This window comes from Barbatula barbatula, assembly GCF_947034865.1.
Source record: "Barbatula barbatula genome assembly, chromosome: 8".
Taxonomy (NCBI): domain Eukaryota; kingdom Metazoa; phylum Chordata; class Actinopteri; order Cypriniformes; family Nemacheilidae; genus Barbatula; species Barbatula barbatula.
In genome coordinates, this window is record NC_136771.1 from 5,023,352 (window position 1) to 5,038,296 (window position 14,945).

Sequence of the window (14,945 nt, forward strand, 5' to 3'; positions counted from 1 at the left end):
AAATTAGACACTAGCCAGACCGATTAACAAACACAAGACCGGAAGTTAACTGCAGTCCAGGCCGATGTAACGGTCTATAATGGTCGGTTTAAGTAGTAGGTTAAATGTAGTAATTTTTGTACCCCTAAAACAAATATTGTGGTAAACAACATTCGGTAAATGTAGCTCACCTTTCCATCTACACCTGGAGAGGAGTCGATCATGTCCACGCCCATTGCCCCGGGTAACACCTGCCCATTACAGATGGCATGCGGCACGTACACATGTCCATCCACGCAACATTCCTTCAACTCCATGTTATTTTCAGTCAAAGTTCCAGTTTTGTCTGTGAAGACGTATTCAACCTGTTACAGACAAATAAGAGATCTTATCATAAACCTCTGTGGACACACATTAACAAACATCACATATTGATATTACACAACTAATGGACACACATAACATTAAAACACACACTGACACCCATCACATACGATGACACGATAACATGTTTTGATGTATATATAGCAAAATAAAAATAACTTAGCTTAACTTATTTCAGTCTGAGGTAGCATTTTTTATTCATTTAAAGTTTTTCAAATAAAATTAATATTTTGATTTCAATTAACAGAAATGTTTTATGGCTTTGGTAAACTATAACAACGCATGATGATGAGCGAAAAAAATCACATCTAATTACAAATGGACAAGTCTCAATAGATTTTGTCCGAAGAGGTTTCCTACCTGTCCGAGTTCTTCATTCAGGTCTGACGTATTGACCAGCGGCCTCTCTCCGATCTCCTCATCAAACATGTCATCATCCCACTGGATGAAATAAGAGCCAAGAAACTTCTGCATCTCCACGGTCACGTACATGGACACGGGAATGATGTAGTTGAACAGAACCATGAACGCCAGGAAATCTGTGAACGCCCGAATTAACTGAAGGGAAATGAGAATATGACTTTTGCATTGTGAGAAAAACATTTTCATAGTCTGGTTCACAAATATTCTACAAATAAATAAAATCATCGATATAAACTATAAACAGGCTCATGGTCTAAAAAGAAAACCAATGCAGGTGTTCATCTAAATAATTCAGAAAAAACAATTGACTGAATCTTAATTCAAGAGTGCCAAGAATGACTCAAATTCATAAACAAAATAAAAAAATAAAAGGTTCATACTATAACACTGTTTACCAAGCAGAACATGTCTGACACTGTTCACACAAATTTGTCATCGCAGTATCGTTTTATGTGTTACGTACCACGTGTCGTTGCCTCTCGGTCTCAGTCTTCTGGTTGTACCAGGGCTCATCTCTGTTCGGGTCGGCCTGCCAAACGTACTTGAGGACAGTATTGATCAGAGCTTTACTGATCAGAATGCAGAGGTACACGATCAGGTAGGCGTTCATAGACCTGCAGGACAAACAAGATGGTCCGAAACCCGTTTATACATAATACACTTAATAAGTGATATAAGTGATAGTTCATTAAAAAATGAGAGTTCTCATTCCTATTCTCACTGTTTTTGTCATTTCGTACTTTGTTACTCAGAACACGAAAGAAGATATTTAGATGAAAGTTGGTAACCGAACAGCACTGGCCCCCATTCACTTCAATTGTAAGGACACAAAACCAATGCAAGTGAATGGGGGCCAGTTAACAACATTCTTCAAAATACCTTCTTTTGTGTTCTGCGGGAAAAAGAAAGCCATACAGGTTTGAAATGACAAAAGGGTGAGAAAATTACAGAATTTCATTTTCCGATGTGCAAAAAAAACCCATCCTTGATCAAACAAAATCCATCTGCCGTAACTGGCCTGAGAGGGCTAGTACACTCAAAAATGGAAATTCTGTCATCATTTTCTCAACCTCGGGTTGTTTCAACCCTGTTTAAATGTATTTGTTCTGTTAAACGAAAAGAAAGATATTTGTAAGAATGTTAGCAATGACATCATCCATTAATATAGTAATATAATATTGCATCTTTTTTTGTTATGTTGAACGCAAAGTGAGATATTTTTAAGAATTTAGTAAAAACAAACAGTTCTGGGCACCTTTGACTGCCATTTAATTTGTCCTACTATGGCAGTTAATGATGTCACAGAATTGAAAATTGCTAACATGTTTCCAAATATCTTTATCTGATCATGTATACAGGTATGAAATTACATGAGGGTGAGCAAACGATGACAGAATTTTCTTTTTTGGGTGAACTATCACTTTAAGGGTGACTTTTATTGTTTTAGACAGATTATAAGCATTATTAAAGACCAACAAGAGTAAATGAACGTCCAAAAAAATCAACGCTTATTTGATTTGACTCTTATTATAATTCTCTCTGAAAGAGCAGAAGTCTAAAGTTGGTCTTAATTCAATACACACAGATTTGTTTGGTCTTTATCATCGTATCTATCAGTCTGACAGAGTTGCCGAGCAGACACAGCCAGTGTAATTTGACACGATCTGCGACGTGAAACACAGCGAGTAAACAATTTGCTTTACAAACAGACATTACGCCGTACATGCTGACCGAGATCAGCGGGTCTTACTTTTCAACAGCCGAGCGTTTCTGAGACTTGGACTGGTAGTTGAGGGCCATCTTTGTTTCCATGCCCGTGTAGATAGCTACAGCTGGATGAAAGAACAAAAAAACAGCATTGTAAGATTATAACTCCCCTCAGTACAGCCTTTTTGATGTTATGACAACGTAAAAGCCAGCGTTACATAACCCTGCTTTTTTATCATGCCGTACGGACTCATTGTGCCATAATGACTCCATTGTAACCAAAGTTAAACATTTTTAGAGTCCGTCCTGTACTGTGAATCCTCACGTGTATAGTGTGACATTCATCTCGCTCACTCGTCCTCTCTCTCTCACACACTCGCCAGCATTTATGAACTTGTTTCTCATCTCTCAGCGATTACGGTGTGACTGAACAACTCATTCAGCAAGTCATCTCTGACTTCTGTACCTAAAAAGTTTTCTCTTCAAAGTTTGTAGTTCATCATTGAATGCATACAGTGTAGAAACGGAGTTAAATGAACACAATGATGAATGCATGCCCGCATGTTACTTCAAGTTCACGACTGTGATGTGAAAACATGTACATGCATACTTTACCGTATAAAAACTCAGTGTTTTTTAGTGTTGCCCCACGTAGCAGCAGGTTCTCAGAACCCAGAGGTCTAAAACAAATAACAATTCAATTCAAAATTGTACAATACAAAATTGTATTAATGTACACATTAATATCACGAAAAGTTCACCTAGACAATGTCAACAATTGAACAGCATTCGATTACTGATCTAGAAAGAAATCAATTGATTTTAAGTCACGATGTTTCTTTGTTTTAAATGTTTAAATAATCCTAAAACTTTATTTTCTATGTCTCAAATTTAAGGCTCACCTGTATACCATATTTATATAGAATCTTTTTTAAGAAATATACATTTTAGAATGACAGTACACTCATCAAAGCAATGGCCTAACACAGATGTAATTATGTGAGTTGTCACAATTTTGTATAAATGATGTATTTTATATCAAGGAATCACCTCAGTGCTTATTTTGACAAAAGTTTCCATCTATTCTTATTGGCTTTTATTTTTTATTGTTTTTTTTTCAATATTCAGTCAAAGTCATCCATTTCAAAAACAATTTATTGTAATGAAAGAAAATTATATGTTCACACATTTATATTTTTGTCTTCAAATAATCTCAGACACATTCAAAACGAAAGAATGTGTTAGCTCAAGAGAAACCTTTCACTTAAGTAACCGTAAGCTTTGAACAGCAGTGTATAATACATGTATATGAAATAAATAATAATTGATAAAAAATATAAATGTTTGTCTTTCTTTCTTTACACAGCAAGTCCGTTTTTTGGAAGAGCCAAGACTCAACACTGGTAGAGACGTGTTGTATGAAAGTGATAAATCGTCTCTCCTGAATTCAATCTTTCACACCCTGCTCCTTTGATTAAGAGTCAATTTCCTGAGTATAGATTTACCTCGCGATGGGCTCATCTCGATCCAAATAAATATTGATGCGTCCCACAAATCTAAAGCGTGGAAGGAAGAAAAGACAGAAATGAATGTCCTGCCCAGGTTCCGTGTCATTTTGGGCTTGTCAAACATATGTTCAGCTTAAACCCGCTTTTAACCCAGAGTTAGAACAGCTTTTAATCCTGGGTTATGATGTCGTGCCCAGAAAACAATTATCAGCACTATGATGTGATGTTTGGATGTAATGGTATGTCGCTTAGCAACAGAAAACCAATCATAAATTGCGCTTCCCACATAACGTGTGAGGTATGTTGTCATGTTTCTATGGATGTTTGATACTTGTGTGCCGATGTGTGTAACTCACTTGTACAGATCCGGCTGGGGTTGTTCACATTCTATCGTAGATTGCAGCGTCTCAAACTCCTCTGCTGTGTTGAATGCCTTTGTTTCCTGAACCGCATAATAGGTCTTTGTGTGGAGAAGATGAGAAAAAGGCATTGGGCATTCCAAGGTCAGAAACTCTCTCTCGCAAACGCAAACTTTAGCCATCTACCCTATTAACTCCAGCGCTCTATTGTGTGAGACGCCCCCAAAACATTTCACAATGCATAAGAATCATACATTTTTTGTATCAGATTTATTCCTCATTGTAATAGGTCATAAACATACTCAATCCGCAAAAGGTAAAAAGCTTAAAATTTGCTTTTTGACTGGGAGTCACTGGTGACCCAAAACGGCTTGGTCACAAAGAAATGTATTCAGGTTTGTAACACCTAGAGGGTGAGGAAATGATGGTAAACATATTCATATTTGGCTGAACTATTCCTTAAAAAGTCCTGTCGCCTTTCTAGAAAGTGACTATTTACCTTATGGCTGGACTCTCCGTCTAAACTGGCTGTCGTGACGAAACATGTACCGTCTTCTCTACTGGAGGACAGCAGTATGAGGTCACACGGAAACGTCTCGTTCTCTTTCACCTGGACAATGTCACCCACCTGAAGGGTCAAAGCACAAAAAACTAAATCAAAAATGTGTGTTTCTTAAAAAGCAGCGATACACATCAATCATAGAAACTAATATAATCTGAAATCCCTGAAATTTTACTTATTTTAAGTTTCTTTGCACTTTACCCACACCAGTCAGAATACTCACACCACTGTCTGAGATAGTATTGAAACGGATGCAATATCATTGGCTGCAGCAGAAAATAGTCGCACCACCTTTAAGAACAGCCCACCCAGCATTTTATCTCGCCTTGCTTAGTTATTCAATTTATCTTACACTAAGCCATCTAAAAACACTTCCGCACCTTCATATTCCCGGACCGGCGGTAATCGAAAATACAGTAATGTTTAAGACATCAAATCAACAATAGATAATGAGTTGCGTCTTACAGCGAAATAAAACAAACATAGTCATGATTCTACATAAATCCTGATCTGCCGGCAGTGCGTAAAGGATGCTGACTGGATTATTAGCAGGGAAAGCTGTAATGTTAGCTATTCAGGCACCGTCCAATGTCTGTCTATCGAACGGATCCTGTGCATCAATCCCTCTCTTTCTCTTTCGTAAACTTAATAATAACAGATTTTTGTGCAAGACGACATCATGCAGAATGAATCGAAACGTGGGAATCAAATCACACTGATAATCGAATCGAAGAACAACCAAATACATTTATGCTTTTGAAATGTGTTTAAACCCTTTAATGCAAAGAGGGCGCTACAGTGGGCTATCAAAAAGTCGTTTCTTGTGCATGCACGGGTTTTGATGGAATAGTTGCACGTCAACCACGACAGAAACACCAGTGCGTCATTCTATAAATTAAAAAATAAAAATATTACTGAGTAAGGTTGTCATAATTCATCCGGGAAAGGGTTAAAATGTTTTTCTGAAATGAAATCTTGCGTCTCATTTAAAATGTCTCAATATTGAAAGGCTGTGAGCGAGCAATTGTTCGCAATTATAAACAACAAGAGAATCCTGAGGCATTATGGGTAATGTGGGCGCTCTCTGTCATTCTGCTTGTTGACATGCCAACATGCTGCTTCCAAACAGACATCAGGCTGTGTAAGCAGAAAGAGGGTCCGTGGTCTTAAAGTTTTCCAAGAGGGACTGTGTGGTCAAATAATATTGTTATTATAATATAAAATCTTGTCGTTTTGAAATTACAATAGAAATAAGAGCACAACTATAAACCTCTATTAGACATTTAAAGACCACAAACATGAATGGATGGACAGGTGTGATTTGCTGGTTGCGCACCCGTAGCTTTTGGCTCTGTTTGCGTACGACTTTGCCGTGCTGGATGGCGTGGACTGGACATTGATTTATAGAGTTGTCCGCTTTGTGCCTGATCCAGTCCTCATAGCCCTGTGAATATAAAGAAAGGAGAACGGAATAAAACCTTTCCGTAGCTCAATCGGTAGAGTACTGCGGTCATGGGTACGATTCCCAGGGAACACACAAAATGTCTAGCTTAAATGCACTAAAAGCGTCCGCAAAATGTAAAAGAGTGACATTAAGGAAAACAAAAAGTCTTTTCCCACCTGTTTGATGGCTGTGACCGTGATGACAAAGAAAAGAGGAAGACCGCTGGTCATAGGACTGGTAGGCGTGTCGATGATCAGCTACATAGAGATGGAGAGAGGGGAAACATCACACATCAGGTTGTCATTGAAAGGTCAGCTCGTGCTAAGACAGCGTTTCTCAAAGTGTGGGGCGTGCCCCACTGATAAGCCGATAAGATAAGATTTTTTTACAGTCATTTATTATCCATACACTCAAAACAAAGCCACATTTAAATGCAAGCCTCACAAAAAACAAAATCAGACTAATTGAAGCGGCACAAAAACTTAAATGTGGAGAGGAGGTAGCGGGTATAAAAGTAAGAAATGTATTAAGGTTTGGCGATGTTGGCCAAATTAGCATCGGATGATGGCTACAGTGAAACATTGCAACGGATGATGACATCGCCCTGCAGCGTTTTAAAGTAAGTAACATTGAAATACAATATCAAATAAACTGAAACTGCATTAGATTAAAACAACAGGTCAATGAACATTTTAGATAGCATGAGCTGCCCAGAGAGTTATCAATTCAGGCATCTGTGCGGCGCGATCTTCCCAGTTGTAAAATGAGGCTTGATTGTATTCTTATGATGTTATGTTCATTAAAAGAGTGAGGTGCGTCTTCTTTATACAGCACAAGTTACACAGTTATAAAGTCAGGCTAGTCTGATTTGCACAGTGCAAGGTTTTATGCCTTTAGCCTCGTTCATATTTGTTTACAACACGCAGCCCACAGCAGCGAGAGTCACGTGACGAAAGTGAAACATTTGTTGGAATGCCAACTCTACATCGTCATGTCTATCAGCCATCGGCACAATCCTACAATGCATAAGTTTGCGACATGAAGAAAACCGTAAATTCTGCACCAGCAGACAAAACCAAGACAGACAGTAGACAAGGTTTATTACTGTTTTGCTGGTGCAATTGGGGACAGGGCTCGGAGCGCTTCCCTACCTCAAAAGTGGGGAATGGCAGAAAACATTTGAGAAACATTGCGCTAAGAGAAGTTACGTAAGCCACATCAAGTACCTGCACTAGAAAGATGATCAGGAAGTAGAAATTGGCGATTCGTCTGAACTGCTCGAACAGATTCTTCGGTATGAAATTGCAAAATGTATACTGTGGACACAGAGACAGATGTTAAAAACTAATTCATGTGACAAGATCCTGATCAGATTAGATTGGTTTGCAAATAACATTAAGTGGATTTCTTAATATGGTTAAGAATATTGGATTTGCATCTGGAATTCATGATTGGTCAATCGGGTCTTTGTGCGGTCAAATATTTGAACGAGTGTCACACAGTATTCACGGCAAATGTTTTTTATTTTTAATACATTTGCAAAGATAGCAAACAAACTTCTTTCACGTTGTCATTATGGGGAATTGTTTGTAGAATTTTGAGGAAAATAATGAATTGAATTCATTTTGGAATAAGGCTGTAACATGACAACATGTGGAAAAAGTGAAGCGCTGTGAATACTTTCTGAATGCACTGTATATTTTATTCAATATGTCCAGATCTTCATGCTTTTGTCACAAGATTTGTGTAAGAAGCACAATAAGTTTGACAGTCATTAGAGTCACATGACCTCTAACAAACCTAATCGAGTCACATAAACAATCACATTACAGCTTTGATACGAAAACATCAACCAAATGATCCAGATTTAACTTGGTTCATTTAGCAATAATGACCATTTGAAGCTACTCATGGAGCAGGTCTGACCTTTGAGGAGACGATTCTGTTGTCAGGAAATCTCTGTGGAATGTACGCTTCGGTTCCCGGCGGAGGTTCTTTATGGCCGATATAAACCGTCCTGCTGTCCACCCAGCTCTCCTCTCCTGTACACTGAAACACAAAGACAGATAGTGTGGATTATTCATTTATTCATGAATGTCCATCCATGCACGATTATTTTCTGTACTCATATGGTCAGCCGGCCTGACTTGAGTTCACAGGTCATGTCGGTACGCTAGAGAAAACAGGGGGCTTGAGTTAAAACTGTTAGGTATGATCTGCGGATACAGACACAGAGAAAAAAGGGAACAGATACAAAACGTATGGTTCTCGTCATGCTCAGTTTGGCTCTCAAAGGCATTGGGAACATCGTTTTGTAACAACGAGCGAGAGAGGGAGGGTGCACTGTGAAAAAAGAGAGCGAGGCAGCGGATAATAAAGAGACGAATAATCTAATAATAGATTTCTGAGGACTTTATCTGAGGAAAATAAATGGTGCTTGCAAGCGCAAAACTTGCCAACGCAATGCAGGGTGATGTTGGTGGTTGCTAGGGTGTTAGGGGTGGTTTCTAGGTGCCTGCTTATTGACCTATAATAAAAAAGATGTCTATGACTTGCTCCATCATTGAACGTTTCAAATCTCATCGCTTAGAAAACAATCTCATCTCTGAGTCTAGACTAAAGCCTTTATTTCTTATTTTCACTGCGTTAATGAAAAGCAAAGAGCGCGAAACGATGTGTCCATAAACCCAATCATGTGAAATATAAATGAGAAGGATTATACATATACATTTGCTCAACAGTTCATACTTTATTCTGAACCATCTGCTCTCCGTGTCGCTGCTGCTGCTTTCACACCAGCTTTATAATAGTCAATGTTTTTCTGCATTGTGCAAAGAACTCTGATCCTGGATCAGTGACTTAACCTGGTATGTCTTTATATTCCAACAGTACGTGCAACCTGTCAAACCGTGACGTGATTTGACGTTGCGTGGCTCCACCCTCTTCTCTTCATCAGGATGGGATTAGATCCGGTCGAGCTTCTTAAACCCTTACGTAAGAGAGGAATGTGAGCTATTACCGCTTGAATATCTACCGTACTGTACAGCATGCAAGAAAACAAGATGTATCTGTTACATATTTCATTCAAGAGGTTAATGTAGATTTATGATCTTTATTTTTGCTTTTTCACATGTACATTTCATCCGAAGCAACATTTGGGGTATACATTTTATAAGTGCAAGCATCAATTACACTAATGCAATCTTAAATCACAGATTGATGTCGTGTAGCGTCACAGACGTCGCATTTTAATCATCTAAGAAACTCGCAGGAAGTGAGTTTGAAGTTTGTCTTTGTTACTCATGCTATGTGTGTGTGTGTGTGGGGGGGGGGGTTCTGACCTTGTAGAGCAAGTTTAGACGACATCAAACACTCCATTGTAATGACAAAACTCGGTCGAAAGAAAAACAAAGCCTAGGGCGAATGTCACTTGTACATGACAGGAACATGTCAAGCTCAAATCTCATAGCAAAAACACAACAAAGCAGCAAGAAATGACACTTTGGTCATAATGGGAATAGCATAACATAACGCATATTGTGGAAAAACATATATTGAAATAAAATATAAATAATATATAATACGCACTGAACTATTTCATAACAGACGTTAAAATACTTTTATACCTACATTTAATTTATGAAAAACATTTTTAAAAAGAGGTTACGAAAGCTTTCCTGTGTGCAGGAAGGCCTATTCACACCAATAAAGTAACTAAATTATTCTAAATTAACTAAACTAACTTTGGTCATAATGGAAATAGCAATAAAAAAAACTTGAAGCAAAGCAATATGGAGGGGAAATATATATAAAAAGATTTTTTTGTATTATTCACAATGTACTGTAATATTTCATAACGGTCGTAAAAATAGACCTTTTTAGTTTATTGAATAAATTAGGTTACATTCCTGTGGGCAGAATCTTTACTGAAGGCCTATTCACACCAATAAAGTCATCAGTACAGGTGTCACTACAAAAGTTAAGCATATTGTGTTAAGTTAATGACAATTTGGAGGGAAAATGTGTGTACTAAAATAATATATATATATATATATATATATATATACATCATAAGTGTCATAAAAATAGACTATTTAATTCATGAAACATATTTTGCATAGGTACTTTACTAAACCACACTTTCAGATCGCTATTTTATAAACTGATCAAATTTTTAAATCACATTGTACAACCGGGTCACGATGCACAAATGGCTCGAAGCACAAAGCGGACAGCATACATCTTCTGATTCTCTCTGTTTGTGTTTTTTGTGCTTGTGAGGTGGCGTTATACAGACGTCGCTGAGCAGCTGGTGAGTGGTTCGATGAACCCCCTGATCCACCATAATCGCAACTAATCCATCCTAAAATCACACTCGACAACAAACCAACCATCGTATCCCACTCTACACGGCTGAATGCGTGTCCTTCTGGTCACCTGATGAGTCCACTGTGACCCACATAAATCAGTCACGAATCTGTCCCAAACACTTCATAAAGCAACAACGACAACAATTGCGTCAAATCGAGGAACGTAAACTCTCATTTGCACACAGGATGGGCCGGCGACAATCTAGTCTCTAGTCAAATGGATTATATTACCACAGTCTCGTGCCTCGGTTCCTCAGGCACAACTCAGGTTACCCAACCGCACACACATAAACCATTTGAGCAAACGACGTACATTCTTCTATCCTCCACCGAATCGTGCTGATCTGGGATCAGCTGTATTTCTTTATATTGCCACGAACTGAAGAACAAGACAGACAAAACTGATCATGCTGTATATCAGCACTTTAACTTTAGCACTTTAAAAGATTTCACACAACATCACAGGATCACATTTTCTAGTCGTTAATTGTTGTTTAAAATGTTGATTTAATAGCAAATACGTCACGTATGAGATCTATTGTTGTCGATCGTTGTAATTTGATGCCAGGTGTGACAGCAATGACAGGTGCGGTGTGACATCATCACATGCCGAGAACTGTAACCACCTCAAGCTAGGGCTGGGTGATCTTCCCAAAAAAGCATATCACGGTCTTCATAACAAAGAATCTCGATCCACGATCTGAATTGAAAATATTAACTTTTTTACCCGTAGCACTGGTTTATAAACTGTCTGTCTGTCTGTTATCTTCTTTAAAAACACATAAATAGACAACAAAGAACATTTATGTTATGTACAAATGGATCAATAAGGGCCTTGTCATTTTTTATTAACCCATTTTTATTGTTCTGTGTTGTCCATTTTTTACTATACAATAGAAATATAAAAACACTGAAGTGTACTATAGTATTTATAAGGCTTATAGTAAACTACACTACAATTCCTAGATAATATAGTATTTTAGTAAAAAAGTTTACTACAGTTGATCAATTAGCAACAAAAATACCACAATTTGCTATATAAAAAATATATAGAACACTACTTTATCTTTTTATTCGAGCGTTTAGGTTAACCTGTGTTTAATTTTGATGGGTTGTCGTGAAGACGCTCCCACAATAGACGCTTGAGTTTCAGTGTGTGTAGAAAACAGTTCAATGCACCTGAAATAAACTCTCAGGGCAACTCAGGACATAATAGTGTGTTAATGTCCTCATACAGTGGGAGACATAAAAATCCATGAGCTCACGCGTGTGGCACGTTAAACTGTGCAACTCATTCACTCATATACGCAGAACCGGCAGATGACATATTAAATCGCAGGATTCTGCGTCCGCATCATGGAAATCATGGGGCTCTAGATTTATGAACTCAATGCAGCCGGGAAACGAGTTTCAATTGCAAAAATAGACTAAAAGTAAGTAAATTGGTGGTGGCCCCTACCTCAAGCAACCTCAAACAGTAATCCCAGGTGTATGTTGAACTTTTAAACCGAATTGACCACGATTTTACGATTTAGTGGTATTTGTTATAAACCATTGCAACCACAAATGAACTATGGTCTCACTATAGTAACGTTAGTTTGACCATGATATTTAGTTGTGAAACTGTGGTAGTACAAGTGCTATTTAATCCAACAAAAAGTAAATTTCTACGATCATAAAATCAGGGTAAATTTTCAACAATTTGGGGTCGACGTTTTTGAATAGTTAGTGCCTGAATCATGATGAATACAGATATATTCAAGAGTTACACAAAACTACTGCATTGAAATGTTAACAGTTCACTGTATTAAAAACAGAAAAGTGCAAAAAATAAATTCACTAAATGAATAGAGTTAACATTACATATGAAACAATTAATGAATAAATACTTCAATGGAAAGAAGAGCTGTATTTTGATGTCGGTGACCGTTAATGGCCACAATGTTGTCCAGGCAACAATGGCCATTTTCGTTTCCTGTTATTATGTCCCGTCCTTTTTCTTACAAAAACAGATTATACTTTTAGGGCATAGTATAAGTAGGCGAATTGGGAGGCAGCATATATTTGTTATAAAACCATGCATTAGCTAACGTGAAGTAACAATGAGCAACATAGTTTTTCAGCATTTATTAACCTTAATTCATATTAGCTACTGAATTAACTAAAGTTAACAAATTCAACCTTATTGTTAAGTGTTACAGTGAACTATTATTTTTAACACGCACACATATTTCACTGATGTCAACACACATAAGCTAAATGCTTCGGGTTATCACTAAAGTGGCAGCATGGGCTAAAAATAGATCCTCATCATTCCTGTAACTTTACACGGTACTGCTTCACAGACTGTCGTATTTGAAACGTGACACAAACGATTAAATAACTAATGGAAACTCATTTTAGATTAAAACAGTGATGGCGGTCACTTATGAACAGACATAGGAAGTGTTAAATGTGTCTGGAAATGGGTTTAGCATTTACAATAGAATAGATCGTATAGTGAATATGGTTATCACTCAAGCTGTCATCGGCTCACATGTAGGTCATCGTTTAATGACTCGCGGTTAAGAGTGTCAGATGGGTCACACGCCTGAGAGAAGACCATGTGTGAGTTTCCGCGTGTAGGGGGGGTAAAAATAATAATAGTGTGACATGCCATAAGTTTAATGCTTTTTTGGTCTGCTAAAGGAAAACATCTTCTGTGTAAAAACATTTAATAAACGTCTTCGATAAACATTTTACAGACATCTTTTAAATGTCTATACGAGGTCTGACAGGAAACATCTCAAGAGACGTATTGAAAAAAACATTTTGCTGATGTAAATGCGGACATCAAATAGACGTCTCCGATATGTCTGTGTACTATAAGGAATGGTGGTGTGGTATATGCTATGGTTGATTTAAGTGTACAGTATAAGGTTTAATAAAATATTATTATTCCATTAATCGTCAAAATTGTTTCTATTTGATGTCTGCATTTACATCTGCAAGACATAATTTTTTATTATTTTCTCGTCTGCAAAACATCTCTTGAGACGTCTGCTGTCAATTGTCATATAGACATCTAGATCTAGATCTAGATGTTTCCCAGACCTCCAGATCTTTAGCAGACATCTTACAGACGTACCTGTGCTGTCTGGGAAAATTACTGTTTCAATTATAACTAGTGACAACATTTCTCCAAAATATGTTCATATCACATGTATTATACTATCAGTTTTAAAATGCATATATGATGCGATAAGCCAGATTTTTTACACCTTTCATGCATCTTTGCATTTTCTCAGTCTTTTATATTAGTGTTGGGTGACTTTATGTCATTCCTGAGGTTTGTTTCTGTTGAAATTCAACACACACTATAATAGAAATGCCATGCAGAAATGCTGAATAATGGCAAAACTGGAGCTGTCTCTTAATTATTGTGGATCGTCTAGATTCTTTATCCTTATTTTCCTTCTATTCTTCTCCTCTTTCAGTACCAGCGTTCGCATGACCCTTTCACAACCTGGGTGAACCCTGGCCTCCTCCCCAAGCATCTCTGTCTGTGCTATTGTTTGGATGGGTTTCACTCTAAAAAACAGAAGAGAACGCAGGGAGAAACGACAAGAAGCGGTCTCCTGGGCAGAAAAAGAAACAATATACATTTACAATAAGATGCACGATTACCAACGGGAGAAAAAACGTGTTTGCGGAAGTCTCCCTTTCTTTGAACATAATTGGAGCCTTGAGGGTTTTAAGCGACAAACGTCGCCAACGTTCAGGATGGAGTGAGAAAACATTTGTTTTGCATTTTTTATAATCTGTGGGTGGACTTTAATTTCTCTCCCATCCCCTCAATTTTCCTTTCAGAAGGCAAAGAGCAACCTGTTGTCTTAGGCGAATGCCAGGAATAAACACCCACAAACATTGTGCCTGGTAGCCGTTTCCGTCCACCCTCTACACACACTCAGCAGCTTTCTCTCAAACACACACAAACACACACACACAATAACACATGTGCGCTACTCAGAGGAAAACATGCCCTTTCAGGAAAATAACAGTGTAAAGACCTTTTGATGTTTGTAACTGGCCGGCAAGGAGGAAGAAAACAGGTTTAAGTGCTAAATGAACATAAGTACACCCTTAATACTTTGTTGACATATGAAATGAAAACCTTTTAAATATAAATCTCAACCTGCGGAAAAGACAAACACTGCTACAGGCACACTT

At 37.7% G+C, this 14,945-nt stretch overlaps 1 protein-coding gene across 2 annotated transcripts in view; it reads right to left on the reverse strand.

Annotated features, from left to right (window-relative positions):
* The window catches only part of atp11a (ATPase phospholipid transporting 11A), a 54,409-nt gene that overhangs the window by 19,860 nt on the left and 19,604 nt on the right, over positions 1-14,945 (reverse strand). For both annotated transcript variants that reach the window (XM_079462431.1, XM_079462430.1), the window contains exons 2-13: positions 8,293-8,415; positions 7,593-7,682; positions 6,543-6,623; positions 6,259-6,366; positions 4,860-4,988; positions 4,358-4,461; positions 3,999-4,049; positions 3,109-3,173; positions 2,537-2,618; positions 1,250-1,400; positions 724-921; positions 171-344 (exon numbers count right to left, since the gene is read on the reverse strand). In XM_079462431.1, the coding sequence (XP_079318557.1) occupies positions 171-344; positions 724-921; positions 1,250-1,400; positions 2,537-2,618; positions 3,109-3,173; positions 3,999-4,049; positions 4,358-4,461; positions 4,860-4,988; positions 6,259-6,366; positions 6,543-6,623; positions 7,593-7,682; positions 8,293-8,415 (1,356 nt within the window). The remainder of the gene's footprint in view (positions 1-170; positions 345-723; positions 922-1,249; positions 1,401-2,536; positions 2,619-3,108; positions 3,174-3,998; positions 4,050-4,357; positions 4,462-4,859; positions 4,989-6,258; positions 6,367-6,542; positions 6,624-7,592; positions 7,683-8,292; positions 8,416-14,945) is intronic.